Here is a 17,594-nt window from a genome sequence, read left to right on the forward strand (position 1 = left end):
AGATAAAAAACATCAGTTAACATCATGTAATGTGTGTTTTTTAATTTGGTGGAAGGACCTATGGTCAAAGGTGAAAGAGCAAAGTTCCTGCCCCATTACTGTAACTGTAATAGAACTGGCACCAAACTGGCTCCAATGCAAAATATTAACGCTGTCATTGACATCATGTGTTTTCCTTCTTTTATAGTTACCTTGACCAAAATGTCTGCTGGGGAAAGTTCGAGGAGGAGACATTTTTTATCCTATTTGGCAGCAATTTTACTGAACAATTTATGACAAATTTGCATTGTATGAAAAAAGACACAAGATGATTATGACTAAGATACAACTGTGTTCCATGAATCAATATCTTAATACTGACACTAAAACAGTGTAAAATGCTTCGCTCAAAGTTATGTACCCACAGAGAATTATTACCCAACTCTGCCTCTTTTAGCTCATTGTTTTGGTTTTATCACACATTTATTGTTCCATAGCTACTTATAATGATTAGACCTTGTTTCCAATAGCAACAAGAAGCTGTGTTTAGTAAACAAGCTCTGATAAACAATATAGCATAGACAAAGTTAGCGACTTCCATTTCGCAGATTAAGATTCAGACATTTTTCTAGTTGGTGGAGACCAAAATGTAACAACCCCGAGAGAGAATATTACACTTTACTTCCCCAATCAATAGTTAATAAACAATAACATAATAAAAAAGGGGAAAATATATGTTCAATTAATTTCATTTCATAAAAGTATGTACTACAGAGTTCATAACAACAGGTTGATTTATCAAACTGGGAGAAAACACTGAGACAGCTCCTGAAGTTTCATCACAATGATTGTTGAAGGTTGTGTAGAAGGTTTGGTGATAATTAAACTGAGGCATCACCCTGAACCTGAAAACATGTGTATCCTTAAGTGACATTCTAGACTGAAGCTCACACACACAAACACACACATACACACACACCTAAGCCTTAGGGCAGCATTCTTTACGCTTAGTTTTAGTGTTCAGATGTGCCAACATGCCACATCTTGTTCAACTGGGCTTAACTGGGTGTACACTGTCACACACACACTTGCCGACACGCACAGATGGAGGATGGGGGTTAGGCCACACACACATACAGTAAGACAGACAGAGAGACAATGAGGTCCTCCTCAGTGAAAAAGCAGAAAGTGACACAATGTTTCCATTACAGAGGCAGGGATAGACGCTGACATTTTTAAGCACTGGCTCCAAATTTGGTGGTCCATGTACATTTTTGATGGTCCAAATGTAAACTTTATATAAAAACAATAGCCTACAGAAAAGGCAATTTAATGTAACTTAACACAGCTTTCTTTAACTGGGACACTTTAATAAATGGAAAGACATTAACAGAATGAAAAATTCTTCATAAGCACATGATAAATTCACTCACAGTCTATCATTTCTTACTTTGTCATTATCATCTATAGTTGTTAGTGGTATTACAAAAACACCATTATAATGATGAGGAAATCGCTAACCCTATAAAAGAAAGGTCACGTGAAAAGACACAGGACTGATTTTAAAATAAACCAGATTATATCTGATTTAACTGATGCTTCTTACTGTTTTTCAGATTATGTAAAGCATTCTGTAATTAATCACAACTACATACACTTGTTGTTATCAAAGTGCAAGAACCACAGCAGTGTACTTCAGTAGTAGAGACATACATACATTTAAGGATCCCTTTTGTCTTAGAGGCATCCTGGGTAAAATCTATGCTCGCCCCAAACACATTTTCTATTGTCACCGGGATGACGGGACAACACTACTTTTGAGCACCGCCTAGCTGACGACAAGTACCTTTCGATGTTTTACCTGGATGTTGAACTATAAGGTGCAAATGATCTGAGATGTTTGTGGAACTGTAACGTTGCGTTCTGAAGGCTTAGTATACGTTTTTTTATTTTGGCCTTTATTTATACAGGTCATCTAAGTGAGGCACGCAGGCTCATTCTTAGGAGAGACTGATAACACTAAGTGGCTGCAGCGGGCCACCTACAGGTGGTACTCAGTGGTCACAGAGTAACTTTCTGGCATAAATCATTAAGCCATGGTTAAAGTCGAACCCTGTGAGGGCTACATGTGCTGTAAATAGCACAGGATCATCATAAGTGCTCTTCTGGGAGTGACAAAATAACTTAAAAATATGGTTGGAATATAAGAACAAGAGCTTCTGTAATAACCCCAGTAGCTCACCTTTTCCTGTTTTTCCCTGGAGGTTTTTGGTTGGTGCTGCTGCATCCTGGCCCTGCCCAGCAGGTAGAGGAGGCAGATGTGGAGGTGGTGGTGGAAGAGGTGGTGGAGGTGGTGGAGGAGGAGGAGGAGGAGGAGGAGGAGGAGGGAGATCTGGGTGAGGAGAGGTAAGCTCCTGGCTGACCGCTTGCTCTCGTCGTCCCATGGTGAGCCCTGAGCCCAGCCCTGAGACTGTGCCGGCCTCTCTGGTCTGGCTCTGGAGCACAGGGGTGAGAGATCATTCAGTAAAAGAGAGGTTAAAACCACAGAGCAGAGGTCAGGGATAACTACACACAGGACAGGACAGCATTAACTCATCAGCCTCAAGTACAGCTTGTTTGCACACTGGAGCATGTGTGGTACCAATATAACAGTGACCTCAAGGTGGTATGTCATTGCTCACAGACGGGTCAACTGCAAAAACGCATGTAGTGAATTCTGCGTCTGCTCCCATGCGATCAGAAGGAAACAGTCCCACATATTTTGCCCCTCCTGTCAACCTTCACAGTCCCACATGGGCACAAAACACACACAAGGCAACATTCAATAACCATCTATACGAATGTAACGCTGAAGCTGTGCTGTCACTACTTGAACAAACTCAAACACTAAGCAGCACTCTCTCCAGGGCTGGCACAGTGCTAAGACAAAGTGAGGAGAAAGATCTGGCAGCACGGGCAAACCAATATTTAACCAGGCTCGTCGACTCAGAGGGCGCTCTTATTTTTAGCAACGTCCTCGAGGAGCAGTTGTAGGGAGGAATATCCAAACACAAACCTGGAGCTGCCTTTTACAGCTGGACGAACTGCTGCTACAATTGAAATTGGGCTTGACGTGCTTTGCTCGGCAACACCTTGGAAACTGATCCCAGATCTCCCACCAAACTTTTCCAACCTGGTCCAGGAACTATTGTCATGCTTTAACAATTCAATTTTGAAAGATCTTCATTATCAAAACAGTCTTTCTGGGATATAATTTCAGTTTGTGTTGAACGTACTTTCCTATAACTTCCTATAACCTGAAATTAGTACTTTCCACAGGCACTTTCACAACTGTGGTTCAGTTCATTTGGAGCGAACCAGGAGGAAAAAGTGCCACATTATGTTTAGTTCTTACTTTTATGTTTTCACTGGCTTTTAACAACATGAACAAAGGCAACTAAACACAAAGTTATACAGCATGTTGTGAATAATGAACAATAGGTAGCTACAGCACAAAGACATGTGTCTTGACGCCTGTAGTGACAAACCCACAAATAACTGTCACCCAGAGATATTCTTGACTCTACAAAATGTTTTAGCTTCTCTCAGCTCATTGTTTGGTTTTACCTTTGTGAAAAAATGCCCATCAAAATTTCCGAGGGGCCAAGGTGACATTTTCAAATGTCTCATTTTGTCTGACTAACAACCCCAAACACAAAGAGATGAATGTTTACCATATAAGAATTATGAATATAATTAAGAAGACAATATGTTTTGTATTTACAGCTTGTTGCAAATGTGCTGCAAATTAGAGCAGATTTAGGAGGGAAAGAAATCTGTATAATTGAGATTTGTATCACCCATCTATTATCTATTGTTCATGAACTGAAGGTTAATGCATGTTTTACTTAAAAAGAAACATTAACATGGTAATCATATACCACAGGCTGTCAGTCTTAAAGACAAACAACATAGTTTATGAGCCACTAGAGTCCATAAAATTATGAAATATTACTCAACTCAAAGCCAGTACTGTAAACTATTAGTCACACTAATGCAAATGTATGAGTTGTGAACACAACAGGAAATTAAAAATAACCAGACTTAATGTGAGCCACATGTGTACAGTATCAGTTCATCACTTAAAGGTGCAGTCAGTGATTCTAATCTAATATAATTTTGTCTAATTCAGCAAATATCTCCTCACGGTCCGCCAGCTGTGTGTGAGCTGAAAAGAAAAAGCTGGTGTTTATTCACAGCCCTGGTTCTGTAAGTGCGAAACAAACAAAGCGGCTCAGACCAAGCCGCACAGGACTATTCCAGCCAGTCAGCAGCAGGGGGCGTTTGTGGTCGTGCACAGGACAGGGGGAAAAGCTATTGCTGAACTCCACAGCACACTGTCAACAATCTTCCTCCTGAATCAATGACTCCATCTTTAAGTGAGATTTTACATGAACAAGGGTATATATTATCATTTACTGTATCTTACAATGCAGTGCAAGGTATGCTCTATATAATGTATCAAATGTGGACTAAACCGTCCAGTGAACATTTTGGTTACTAAACTTCAGTGTTAACTTTATTAACAAAATCTATGATGTAAAATGTTTGACAATGACCTTTTTCCATGACCAAGATAAAATGTTGAAGTGCTAAAGATAAATCTGTTATGACAAAATTATGACAAAATGTATATTTTGTTTTCACTGATGAGATTAGATGGGACTAAAATGCTAGTGTTGCACGATTGGACCTTTAAAATGCATAATATTTTCCCCCATTTGAGCGTCTAGTCTGTGTGTCCAAACATAAGAAATGTCAGTGGTTGAATTGGTAAAGGAATGTGTGCAGATTTCCAGAATCCCAACTTTACAGCTAATGATGTCCCAAACTGACAAAGACTTCTGACAACAACATGATGGTTTAACGGAAAAAAGGTTTGGTCACAAAAAAAGAACAGATCTTGAGGCAAACTATTTATTATTTGTTAGAAAGGAAAACACAATGCACTGTAGTAACAGGAGGCAAAGAGACGCCCCGTGGCTACAAATTAGGAGAGAAGCAATCTCGGAACCCATCGGCTATTGTCTGACAACAAAAAAGCCTCTGGAAGCAAGGACAAAAATTTGGGCTGATGTGGTGTAGCCAGCAGATATCCTCACCAAGACTTCCTCTTCCGTGCACCACTCATTTAGCTTAATCTCTGTTAACAGATATCTGCACGTGAATGCAGATACATTCTTAAAAAGCTAATATTAAGCTAAACCGTTATCAGATGATAGCCATGGGTTCTGAGATTGCATTTCAGCCAGTGCATTCCACCTCTCCACACTGACTTTTTACCTGCCATTCAAACTTGGTCAACACTACTTGGACTACAAACTGACTACAAACGGAAACCAGAACAATTCAAATACCAAAATCTTGTCCTAATTGAATTTGTTTGAGGAGAAAAACATTTTGACTTGTAGTAATGACTATAAGTTGACTAAAATGTTGTGACTTTGTCGACTAAAACTGGAGTAAACATTTTTTAGCTGTCACTGACTAAAGTAGACTAAAACTATGAAGGATAAAAAGTACTAAAAAATCACTAAAACTAATAAACTTTTTTTGTCCACAGACTGAATTTAAGTAGCTGCTAAAATCTGCATTGTATTACTTACTGTGATACAATCAGTGCTACATTAAAAACCAGTTGGAAGATGATGTGTGTTTGCTTTTACCCCTTTCTAAGTAGCGGTTACTACTTGTCATACAGTTCAACAGAAAAACCCCTCCAAAAGCTGATTCATGACATTGCAAATAAAACGACTGCATTCGAGTTATAAATGTGCGGCTCTCTCATTTTTCAGAGGGAAAACCCAACATGTGCTGTGGCCTGCAATCGTACACACACGCACAGCATGGACCAGTAGATCTGAAAACGATTAAGTGTGCTACTGCCACATCCGCATGTTGCCTGCCCGACCTGCCAACTCTCAGCTCTGTCTGCAGAGTGTTAGCGTGGGGAGGGAGGGTCTGACTGTGTCATACTGTAAGTCCACTTAGTAAAAACAGCACTCATGAGAACAACATGAATCAGCGGTAAGGATTACAAGGAAGAAACAGGAAAACAAGAAGTGTGGGAATGAAATTAAGAAAGGTTCCAGATAAGTGGACAGCATGCAAATCTCCCTCAACGCTGCAGTCATACAATAAAAAAACTGAAACCTATAAAACACAGGCTGTGTGCTGACAGCAACTCCTCCTCCTGCTCTGCAACAGTCAGCTTTACTCTGCTGTTAATTCTGACACTGGCACTGCTTTAATAGGTATATAAAGCACACATATAATAGAGTGATTATGCAGGTTTGGACAGGCCCAACAGATGTACTGTATGTGTTGTTTATACCACTGCACTGTTGCTGGATCCTGCTGGAGAAAATTTAATTCAACTATTTTTCCTCTGGAGTGACTCGGCATCCAGCTGCTTCGTGTTAAAATAAGCTCATGCAAGTTGACTTAAAATCCAAGAGGAAGAACTGACTGCAGTGGCCCATCTGTTTTCTGCACAGTGGTGCAAAGTAACTAAGTACATTTACTAAAATGTACTAATTTTGAGGTACTTCGACCACAATGAGTATTTATGTGTCATACTACTTTAAAGTAGTTAACAGAAAAATACTGCACTTTTTATTTCACTACATTTATGTTGCAGCTGTATTGCTTTGTAGATTAACATTATGCAATAACCCAATAGCACATAAAGTTATTAAAAAGTAGCTCCATCGCAAGCTTCAACATGAAAATACTGCTTAGATGCTAAAATACAGAGAATAAGAGAATAAAAAATAAATAAATAATTAGCAATAAAATGCACCCTTGCTCAATTCAGTGCATTTAGTGGTTTCAGGATTAGTCTTGCTTTTATATCAGTGACAGATTTTACTTTTAAAGCAAACCTTTGCATGAAGGACTTTAATTTATTTATTCAAATAGGATCCCTATTAGCTGATGCTAGTAGCACCAGCTAATTTTCCTGAGGTTAGGGTGTTGGGTTTTTAATTGACAATGTGGTTTTGCTACTTGTGCTAAAAGATGGAAGCAGAACAAGCTAGCAAACAGTTACTGTTTTACACAGACACAGAGGAACATTAGCATTTATTCATAGCTGTATTTCTGAACACAGGACAAAGCCCAGTAGTCAAATATTTGGCTCTTTAGCTACTAAATACTTCACTGTTTTCACCAGCTAGTCATTGACTTTGTCTGTGTGTCATTTGCTACTGGGCAGGTGACGTGCAGTGGGTTTATCAAAGCTTTTTCCATCTTAAAATGTTGCCTACTACATCTGCTGATGCTGAGGAGAGCTGTGAAAGCAAACCAATAAAAAGTTGTGTAAACCAAAGCAACACACAATGAGACGCTAAAACACTCTGGAGAGCTTAGCAGAACTGCAGACAGATAACAGTTCTGTGGGTCGCCACTAGGAGTAACTCCTTGCACATTTTATGTAATCATTTGATCCATTGCTAATATAAAAATATTGGTTAGAGCAGCTTTAAAGAGTCATACCAATAAAAGTTAAGGACAAATATCTTAGAATCCTGACACACCAAGCCGACAGTCGGCTGTCAGTCAATGTGGGGACATTGGTGAGCGTCTGTCATCCTATTTTGCGGATTGTCCCTCATAGTTGGCGCTATTTGGCTGGTTTTTGGCAGATGTTTACACGAAAATGATCCTCTGAAAACGGAATCGTTTCTCACTTTCATTTTGAAAAGTTTCCGCGTTCAGACGACAACATTTTGATAACAATTGCTGTGCACACGGATCCACAAAAATGACCAACAATGCTGCAGTATACATGCCAGGCCAGTAGTTGGCGGTGTGACTTCGCAATTAAACAACACACGCCTGTGCACATGCGCTTCCTTCTACATAGTGGTGATGTATAAACAAACAAAATGGCAACTGCACAAACGTTTGTCTGAATGGACAACGAGGTGGAGTTGCTACAGTAAATCTGCACTTTGCTGGAGAAGTGTTGATAATTCAACAGGGTGAGCAGCACAAACAGAGCTTGGGAGTCCGCCATTGTTGTTGTGATAGTCGACTTTCTTGCGCATGCCTAGTGACTGGAACCGCAGTGCGAATATCCGAAAAGTCTCCGTTTTCAGAGGAACTGCATATTGCAAGTTTACATGACAATGGAGATGGTGCCATTACTAAAAAATTGCACTCTGGAACCCATTTTCAAAACGTTGCGTTTTCAGGCACAAGAACGCAATAACGCAATTTGCAATTTGCGTTATTGTTTGGGAGCGCACAATAAATATCCTTTGTTCTTTCAACATAGCGTTGCATTGTTAACATGCTAACTGGCTAACTAGCTTCTTTAACCTGTCCTGTGTGTCTTTGAGTTTCTCTTTTTGAACGATGAATACAAACAGCTATGGAGAGTTATTTCCTTTTACACAGGTGCAAAACGTAGGGGTTAGTAGTAGGGATGTCCCGATCCGATATTTGGATCGGTATCGGCCGCCAATATTAGCAAAAAACATGCATCGTCATCGGATCGGACTGCATAGAAAAATGCCGATCCCAGAACTCCGATCCAGTTTTTCATAGAGTCCGATCCAGGTTTTCCGGCCAGCCCAGCACTCCGCGATTCAAGCAGTCCATTCCAGCGATCTGCTCCAGCACTTACTATCAATCCACCAGGCCAGCATGCAGACACACATGGAGGGAAGGGTAGGAAGAGTAGCAGTCAATTTAGTTAACTGACTATTTGTTTTCTGCTCTGGTTTTTTGAGAATGATATTTTTATTTGGTTTACACTGGACTATTGCTTGTTTAAACAGTTGTACAATATTGTGTGTGGTTTTTTGTCCCCTCTGTTGGTCCCAGGAATCAGCAGCACCAGGCTGGCACTGACACTACAAAAATAACTGAAAAGGAAAGGCTGCATTGTTTGTTAAATGTCAACAATGTCTTGTGGTGTTAATCTATTTTTTATTTATTAGGGGAGCAAAGCACAAGTGTGTGGAGTCTTGCTGCTATTTTAATTTCAATGTTAGACATTTTAAAGATTTCTTGTGTTGATTTATTTTCTATTTAGCAGAAAATCCAAAAAGCAGCCAAAGCAAACCAGCTATATTTTTTATTTAATGTTAATGTTCAAGTTTAAAGTTTGTTTATTTAACGCTGTTAACAATAAACAGGTCAGTTTTTCATACCAACTGTTGTGGATCATTTTAACTAACCCGATTAAGTAGTTGTTCTTGTTAGAGTAATATCGCTTGATCAAACCTTTTCTAACATGACTGACAACAAAATAAGTGAATATGTATAATACGCGCTTGGATCGGATCGGTATCTGTATCGGCCAAAACTCAAGGCTGTAATATCGGTATCGGATCGGAAGTGAAAAAGCTGGATCGGGACATCCCTAGTTAGTAGGACATCAGTTGCAGTCTTTGCGGTGTGTTCAACTTTTTGGCTGAGACACAGGCGACTTGAGGCAACACAACAATTGGCTTCGTTGCCACTACTTGTTTGAATTTGGTTTGGCATGTCTGGGCCTTTAAAGGAAAATCTATCCCCAAACACAGATTCACTTGGCATTATTGCCTGTCTTCATTTTGCTTAATGTAAGCCCTGCTACAGTAGCAACACACACTGTTAGAGCCTTGAGTAAAAGCTGTTGTGTCACCTTTATATATCCACAGTAGGTGACAGCAGGCCCGGCGTAAAGCTGCTCTACTGTACAACAGATAATGTACGTGACTGCTGTGGTTTACAATGAAACCCTGTCATTCCCTTCAGAGCAGAGAAGGAAAGAGAGCCACAGAGAGGGAGAGAGTGAGAGCATTTATAACTTCCTGGGGATTCACTGGAGACACACACACACACGCACACGCTCACAGACACACACACACACCACAGAGGGTTGATTTCAGCATAGAGAAATGTGCTGACCTGCACTAAGCAGGAGCCAAGGGCAACAAAACACTAAATACAAACGCTCCTCTCTGAGCTGGGTACTTTCCCCTCACTGCTCACACATGTTTAAACAGTATGCCTGCCTGCTCCCGTGTGTGGGTCTACGACTGTGTCAAAGACGGGAGCAAAACACCCAGTGCTTTTTTAACTTTCTTTTCCCATCTCTCTTAATATTGCTCACACTGATTATCAGTTTCTTTGTTTTCCTTATTTCTCAAAGTCTTGATTCGTGCCTAAATTATGCCTCATCAGCTCTCTGAAATCTGATCCCAGATGTTACCGTAACAGAGGCTTAATGAGCCATTCAGTTCCCTGCATCACTGGGAAATCCCCCTCTCCCTTCCCCTTATGATCCCCACCTTTCATTACAAAACATCCAGGCGGAGGGACGGACCACATTTAGTTGTAAACAACTACAATCTTCTTCTCCCTGGCCTCTTTTATCATCAATATTTGGACATTTTTATGGTTGACCACTGATCTTGTTGCTACAGAATTATATTTGTTTTACAAGAGGAGTACATTTCCTCACATTTCAACATATTTATCACATGACGGGGATTTGGCTCATCACCAGAGAGAAGGTTGATGGTTCAAACTCCACATCCAGCTCCACTTGCTTAAGATAAGTCAAGTGAAATCAAGGAATTTACTCCAACTAGTGGGAATTATACATTTCTAAGGAACGGAAACTGAGAAAAGATGTCACTGTTGTGTTTGTACTCCAACATGTTCTTTAACACCTTTCACACAAATACAGCTTATGGGGTTACAGTTTGTGTTATATGTATGACATAGCAAACCAAAACAAACGAAGCAGGGACAGACTGAGGTGAACAGTCTGGCTGTGTCTCAGCTACATTTTCCAACAACAGAGCACCGAGCTATAACTGACCAGCCTGATGTGTGTAGAGACGTGTGTGGTTATTCTGTGGCAGCCTGGTGTCATGTGCAGGCTGCAGATTTTTCAACATGTGTGTCCCGCTGCCTTCAAATGGCTGCAGGGATTTTAGTAACTGAGGAAGAAGCTTTTGATACAGTAAGAAGCAGCTGTGGACATCAGATACTGGAAGAATCACTCATATTCATTAATAGATAAATGCAGACTGATCTACCGACGTTTCCTGGTTTTATCACATTAAACATTAAACAATATTTAAAGCATTACTCTGTCATTGCTGCACATTTGCTGCAAGTATTTAGTTTGCTGTTGTTGATTAAATCTCCAGACTGGCAGCAAAGTGACACTGCACTAGAAACACACGTCTGCTCTACTCCAACGTCTAAGGACTCAGTTTCTACCAAAATACCAACAACTTGCTTTGCGCTGCCTCATTTGAATGAACCTCCCACCTGTTTGTGCCTCCTCTCCTCCCACCTGTGCACTCTGCAGGGTTGCAAAGCTGATCTTAAATATTTTGAAAACCTGTGCTGATGCTTGCTAGAAGTCTTCCTCTCACCTTCAGCTGGCACGCACTATGTTTCTTGGCACATGACCTCCAGGGGAGCGAGAGATGCAGATAACACAAGAGCCCGCTCCCAGAAACATGGCTTTCTAACAACAGTAGTAGTGTTTGAATTTGTAGGGTTCTTAAAGGGTAACTTAGGTATTTTTGTGGACCCTGTTTTCCCATATTTTGTGTCTAAGTGATTAATGGGAACAACACTTTCTGAAGCTGGTCCAGTATTTAGGGACACTGCTGCAGCCATCAGCAGTGAAGGAGGCTACAATGTAATCCCTGTGGGCAATTGAGCACCAATACTTGTCTACTAAAAATGTTTGTTTTTGCCACTGGCAGGCTCAGATTGTTATTTTAAGTGTCTGGAAACATTACAAAAAGGATCCCTGAAGATATAGACAATTTTGTTTAAGAGTAAGATCCTTTTGTTTAACTATAAACAGCCTTGAAATCCCATCGCCAAACCCACCAGACTCCTTTTGAATAAAGAGTAAATTAAGCGCATATAGATCCTGCAAAATTTTCACATCACATTTCACTGTGTGGTTGATTTCAATCAAACCACAGTTGTGATTGTTAAAACGGTGGAAAGAAGAACCAAGACAGCTTTTTGTGAGTTTTATTTTGCTCTGGTCGACTTTGAATGAAGTGTGCTTTACGTTAATAAAATTACTGTTTATTTAAATGTGGTGTGGTGAGTTTGGTGATAGCGATTTCTGGGCTGTTTCTAATAAAAAATATTTTAGTCTTTAACAAAATGGCCTATCTCTGTAGGGTTCTGTAGGGTAATCTGAGTCTGTCAGTGGCAAAAACAAGCACTTTTAGTGGGCATAAATTGATGGTGATCTATCGCCCGCAGTGATTACATTGCGGCCCATTTCATCTCACTCAGTAATGGGCGAATTTCAAAAACTGTCTTCTTCATTAGTCACTTAGACACAAAAACATCGGGAAAAATGCATTCAGGTTGAACAATACTGAAGTTAGCCTTCACCTGAAAAGTATTTCATGAATGTTTTCTTCATACATTTTTTGTTACAATGTATTTTTGCATGAACTTATTATTCGTTTTAAAATGTAAAACTGTAAATGCAGATTCAGTCCCGATATAAAACAGCTATAGTTGCTATCATACATGAAAAGAATTTCAAGTACAACACATGCTACAAATTCCAAACTTGCAGAAAGCTTTCAGTCTATAGTAATGTCTCAAGTATATATTAAACAATCAGTGAATACATGGAACCACATTCACTCCAATGAAAGCTTTCATACAGCATAATATGCTGTATGGGTAGCATATTATGCTACCCTATTGCATGCACTCCCTACTGGAACCAAAGTCAGCTGAAGAGATAAACTGCCTTTTAGCCACAACAACACATGAATAACAAAGGATAAAACTACCACAACCACAGATAACCCATCAATAAAATGCTATTTGTTTATGTATTGATGAATTTAAAAATGTACATGAACACTGACACATCCGAATAAACTCTGCCTGTGTTGCTCCCTTACCTTGTGCCAGCAGGTGCAGTGAGTGTGGCAGGGTTGGCAGGAAGACAGAGGCAGTTGGGCAGCGCTGGCATCGAGCACCGAGCAGGCAGCAGGGGATAACGAGGCCAGTGGCAGGGGCACGGTCTGATGGTGATAGTGGTGATGTGGCTGAGTGTAACACGCGGCAGCTCGATCCCCACCGGGGCCTGCTGCTTGAGCCTCTCCTCCTCCTCCTCCTCCCCTGCTCACCTGGAACAACCAGCATGTTGTGTAAGATGCTGAATCAGAAACCCGGCAAGAGTAAGATGTGACATCTCTTGTTAGCAGCTGCTTTACTTCTTCATCGCTTAGAGACTCTGTCACTCACTCTCTCTACAGGTAAAAATAATAATAATTGTGAAGTCAACCTTTTTTTCCTTCAAAGGGGCTCCATGTATGGAAGCCCATTTCTGCCAGTGTGTTAAAAAAAAAACGATCCTGTAAGTCTTACTACTGGTCAACTTTCCTGAAATAATTGCTTAGTATCTCAAAATAATAAGTCAGTAAGCTATTGTTTCTCATTATTCGAAGATACTAAGTCATTATTTTGAAAAAGTTTTGAACTATAATGACTTAGAGGATCTTTTTTTAATCACACTGGTGGAAATAGGCCTCCATATCAATGAAAAATTCAGAGCGTGTGGAGCGTAGATGGCTGAGCAGCTAACGGTACCAACTCCATAAACAGCACTAAACAACAGCAACAGTGCTGACAGAGCTAACGGTGTTACGCAGGGGGAACCGGACGTTGGGCACTACACTTCCGCAATGACGTTATCCTGATATCAGAGGTAAATGCTGTATGAGCACAGTGCAAAGCAGCGGCAATTAGCTAGCTAGTGGGATAAACACATGCACTAACATGCACACGCTGTCAAACCGACTTACCAGAACAAACCACAGAGAAGCTCAGATTACAACACACACAGAGGTAGCATGAACTCATTCTCTGCTCAGGACATCATAACTTCTCTATAACTTTTCAAAGCAAATAGTTGTTTGCTGCGATATTAACGCTTCCAATGTTGCATCAGGGTTCCCACACATTTTATAGACGTAAATTCAAAACTTTTCAAGGACCAATAATATTTTTTTTTTTTCTTGCCAAACTTGCCTGGTGTTTTTTAAACAGAACAGATGCTTCACTATTCAAACCTAATTTCAGTTAGCAGATATACATGAAGATAGATGGTAGCTACAGATGTCGATAGCTACAGAAAAGAAATCTGTTATCATGTTACGTGACGTGGAAGGATATCTTTCCTATCTCAAATTTCCATGACTTTTCCAGGCCTGAGAAATTTGACTGTGAAATTCCATGACTCTTCCTGGTTTTCTGTGACTGTGGGAATCCTGACATTGGATTAAGGTGAAAAAATACAGAAAAGAGCATGAAGCATAGGTACTCGTTTTTTTCCCACATTAATTACATAAATTATAGCAATTTATCCTGCATGGTGATTCTACTTATGTTTGGGATCAATAAGCCACCTGAGAGGTCTAACATCTTGTCAATTCCTTATGAACAGAATTCCAAGTAGTCTTATTTGGGAGGGGTAGTACTGTCTAAAAATTACTGTCAACACCAATCACAGATAAAGCTTCTAAAGATCCATTGTAATAACAATGTTTTACAGCTGAGAATCCAAACAGAAACAATCTGTATCAGAAGTTTTTGTAGGGGAAGTCTGATGCATGCCATCAGTTAAATTCCTGTTTCTAAGTAATTCCCATAAAATTAGAGAACTTCATAAGAAATCAGTAATGATAAGTATGCTTTTCTGAGCTGTTAAAGAGGACCAGGGGACCCAAACTTTAGTGGACAGAACCCGGTTATTTCGGTTGTATCTAAGCATTTATGATAAATCCAACAGAGCTTAATATAATTAAAAACTGCAGCTGTGAGCCTTAAAATTATACTTTGTTACGGATGCATGTCAAAAATGCAAATTCTTCTTTTAGCTTAGTCAACTAAAAAGACTACCTTTTGAATCTGACCTCAGCTGTGGTCAACATTACAAACTCCTGCTGGCTGTCAGCTCTCACCTACAAGCATGTCATTTACTTTGTTCACCACTGACTAACACATGACTGAGGTCTGCTGTGCTCACAGGCAGCCTGTCATTGACTCGGCCTCACTTGTAATTTGGTGTATAGATAACATGTCACCGTGCTGTACTAATCTGTGACATATTTCCTCTGCCAGCTTTCAGAAAAGCCTGAAATTAGTCTGTGTTTCACCTGCTGCAGTGACTTTTCCTTTTCTCCGAGCGGGTGAGAGCCTCACCTGTGCCCAGGGGCCTGATGGATGGGCGGACGTGGTGATAACTCAGAGCACCAGGCGCTGGTTAACAACGCCCAGTGCTCTGAATTTACGGGACTCTCCTTTCCTGAAGCAGGCACCTTGTCAGAGAGATGAGGATTCATAGCAGGGTAACATCCTGCGGCATGTTCACCGCCCTGTCATCTCACCTGCTTTATGAGCTCTTTCATGTCACTCTTTGTTTGAACAGTGGGTAACCGCATGCTCTCAGTCAGCCATTGATACAACTTTCACTAGTTAGCGTGTTTTGTTTTTTTTAAATGCCATTCACAACCATAAGACAGGACCATGCAACACGAGTACACACATGAAAAGTCTCTTTCACCATGATTAACCTTTGTCCCCTGATACAGTCTGTGCCCTTGTACTTATAATTCAACAGATATGTTGGCATCTGACTGAGGGAATTTAGACGTTAAATTGTGTTTGTGAAAGACAAGTTCTGTCAGCTCATCTAAATGTTGAGAAAGTGGCATTTCCTCTCAAGACATAAACTCCTGGTACAGTACAGTACAGTGCAGTACAGTATGTACTAGAACATGTTCCGGACCTATCCACCTACACAGAAATTGGCAAGTGATTCAATGTTATAGTCTGTATTTGTGTAGAAGCATCAAAGTTGGGCTGGGCAATATATTGATATTATATTGATATCGATGTATAGATTTTGGATACTGTAATATCATATGTGTTTTCTTTTTCTGGTTTTACAGGCTGCTTTACAGGAAAGTGATGCAATTTTCTGAACTCACCAGACTATCTGTTCTATTACTTGATTTCACCCACTTGGTCATTATATCCACATTACTGAGGATTATTTATCAAAAATATGTCTGAGTAGGGGTTCAGTTGTTTTGCAGTGATATTGTATTCTGTCTGACAGCTGGGCCCCTGCTCCTCACTCCTGGTAACCTTGTGGACTTTCTATTGGCTCCCGGCTTTGAGCATCCCTCTCACCTGCAGGATGTCCTGGATCTGGCTGAGCTGCTGCCTCAGCACCTGCTTCTGGTGGAAGCTGAAGGCCGGGTGGTGAGAGGCCATGGTAAATAACAAAAGAAACTGCTCCTCGGTCCTCCCGTCGTTCAGCGCCAGCCCATAGTTATTGATCACCGTGTCTATGTGAGTCAGGGTCCGGTACAAGACCCCCGCCGCCTCCCTGTTGTCCGAGCCGAGCAGGGCGAGGGACACCAGCAGCTTGCTGCGCACCACCTCGTCCGTGATGTTCGTGAGGCCCGACAGGTCGGCGGGGTTGTTGGCTTTGATCTCAGCATCCCGGAGGGAGTGGTAGTCCTTGCGGGCCAAGTCCTCCAGGCAGGAGCCGAGGAAGCGGAGCTCGATGGGGACACAGAGGTCCAGAAGGCCGCACAGGAACTCGGCTCTCTGGGCTGAGGTGAGGGAGGAGAACCAGCGGTACACCCCCTCCCTCTGGACACAGCCCCGGCTCTCCACCATCCTCACACATCCACTCACACTGGACTTGAGCTGAATGTTGAGACAATAACTGGGATTAAAATGTCAAACTTTCAACAGAGAGTAAACTTCACAACAAAGGCAGCGCGTGTGTATGTGTGCGTGCGTAATTGCGCAGGCGCGCGTGGGCAGTGCTAATGTCGAGTGGCCAGAAAGTCAAAATTTGTCAACTTCCACTAAAGTTAGTGACAGACGCTGTGTTACTCCCCACTCTCAGTGCCTGTTTCCACACAGTGCGGCCACAGCAGTGGAATAAAAGAAGTAACAGTTATTTCCTTTGTTGGTGGAGCAGCGGCGGCGGAGCAGCAGGCCTTTCCCAACCATAACCTCACCAAGTCGCCTCACATAAAGCCAAGGTGGTCTGGGTTGTGTTCAGCACGGCAGCCGGGGGTCCCTCCGCCGAGTCCTTCCCCGCCGGTCGGACCGCTGCCCCCCTCTGACGGCACAGAAACACTTCTTGCAGGATGGCAGCGAGGATCAAAACACACCACCCCATTCAAGGAGACACTCAATCATGACTTTTTGATCGGAGAAGACCCGCTCCCCTGTCCCGCAGCGGCACAACAATCCCTTCCTGTAGAGTTGCTCCTCCGTCCTCATGCTTTTCCAGAAACTTGCGCGAGGAAGCCCAGCGACAAAGTCCCAACCGCTAGCAAGACTGTGCTAGGGTTAAAGTTTAAAAACAAACTAGTGTGGCCTCAAGCTGCTGCTGCCACTGGAAATAACATTACAACACATCCGAGACATTATCTGATAAAACTCCGCTGTGGAGAAAACAACTCACAAACTCTACCGGAGCTTTCACTCGGAGTCCATGAATGAATTTAGTGCAACATGTTGTTCTCCGCTCCCTGCAT

The 17,594-nt window shown here is 41.4% G+C and overlaps 1 protein-coding gene across 1 annotated transcript in view; it reads right to left on the bottom strand.

Annotated features, from left to right (window-relative positions):
* zcchc14 (zinc finger, CCHC domain containing 14) overlaps positions 1-17,594 on the bottom strand; it is a 48,820-nt gene extending 31,226 nt beyond the window's left edge. The window contains exons 1-3 of the mRNA XM_050074003.1: positions 16,225-17,594; positions 12,927-13,154; positions 2,222-2,474 (exon numbers count right to left, since the gene is read on the bottom strand). Of these exons, the coding sequence (XP_049929960.1) occupies positions 2,222-2,474; positions 12,927-13,154; positions 16,225-16,719 (976 nt within the window). The 5' untranslated portion in view covers positions 16,720-17,594. The remainder of the gene's footprint in view (positions 1-2,221; positions 2,475-12,926; positions 13,155-16,224) is intronic.

Source organism: Epinephelus moara, chromosome 20, assembly GCF_006386435.1.
Source record: "Epinephelus moara isolate mb chromosome 20, YSFRI_EMoa_1.0, whole genome shotgun sequence".
Classification (NCBI taxonomy): Eukaryota; Metazoa; Chordata; class Actinopteri; order Perciformes; family Serranidae; genus Epinephelus; species Epinephelus moara.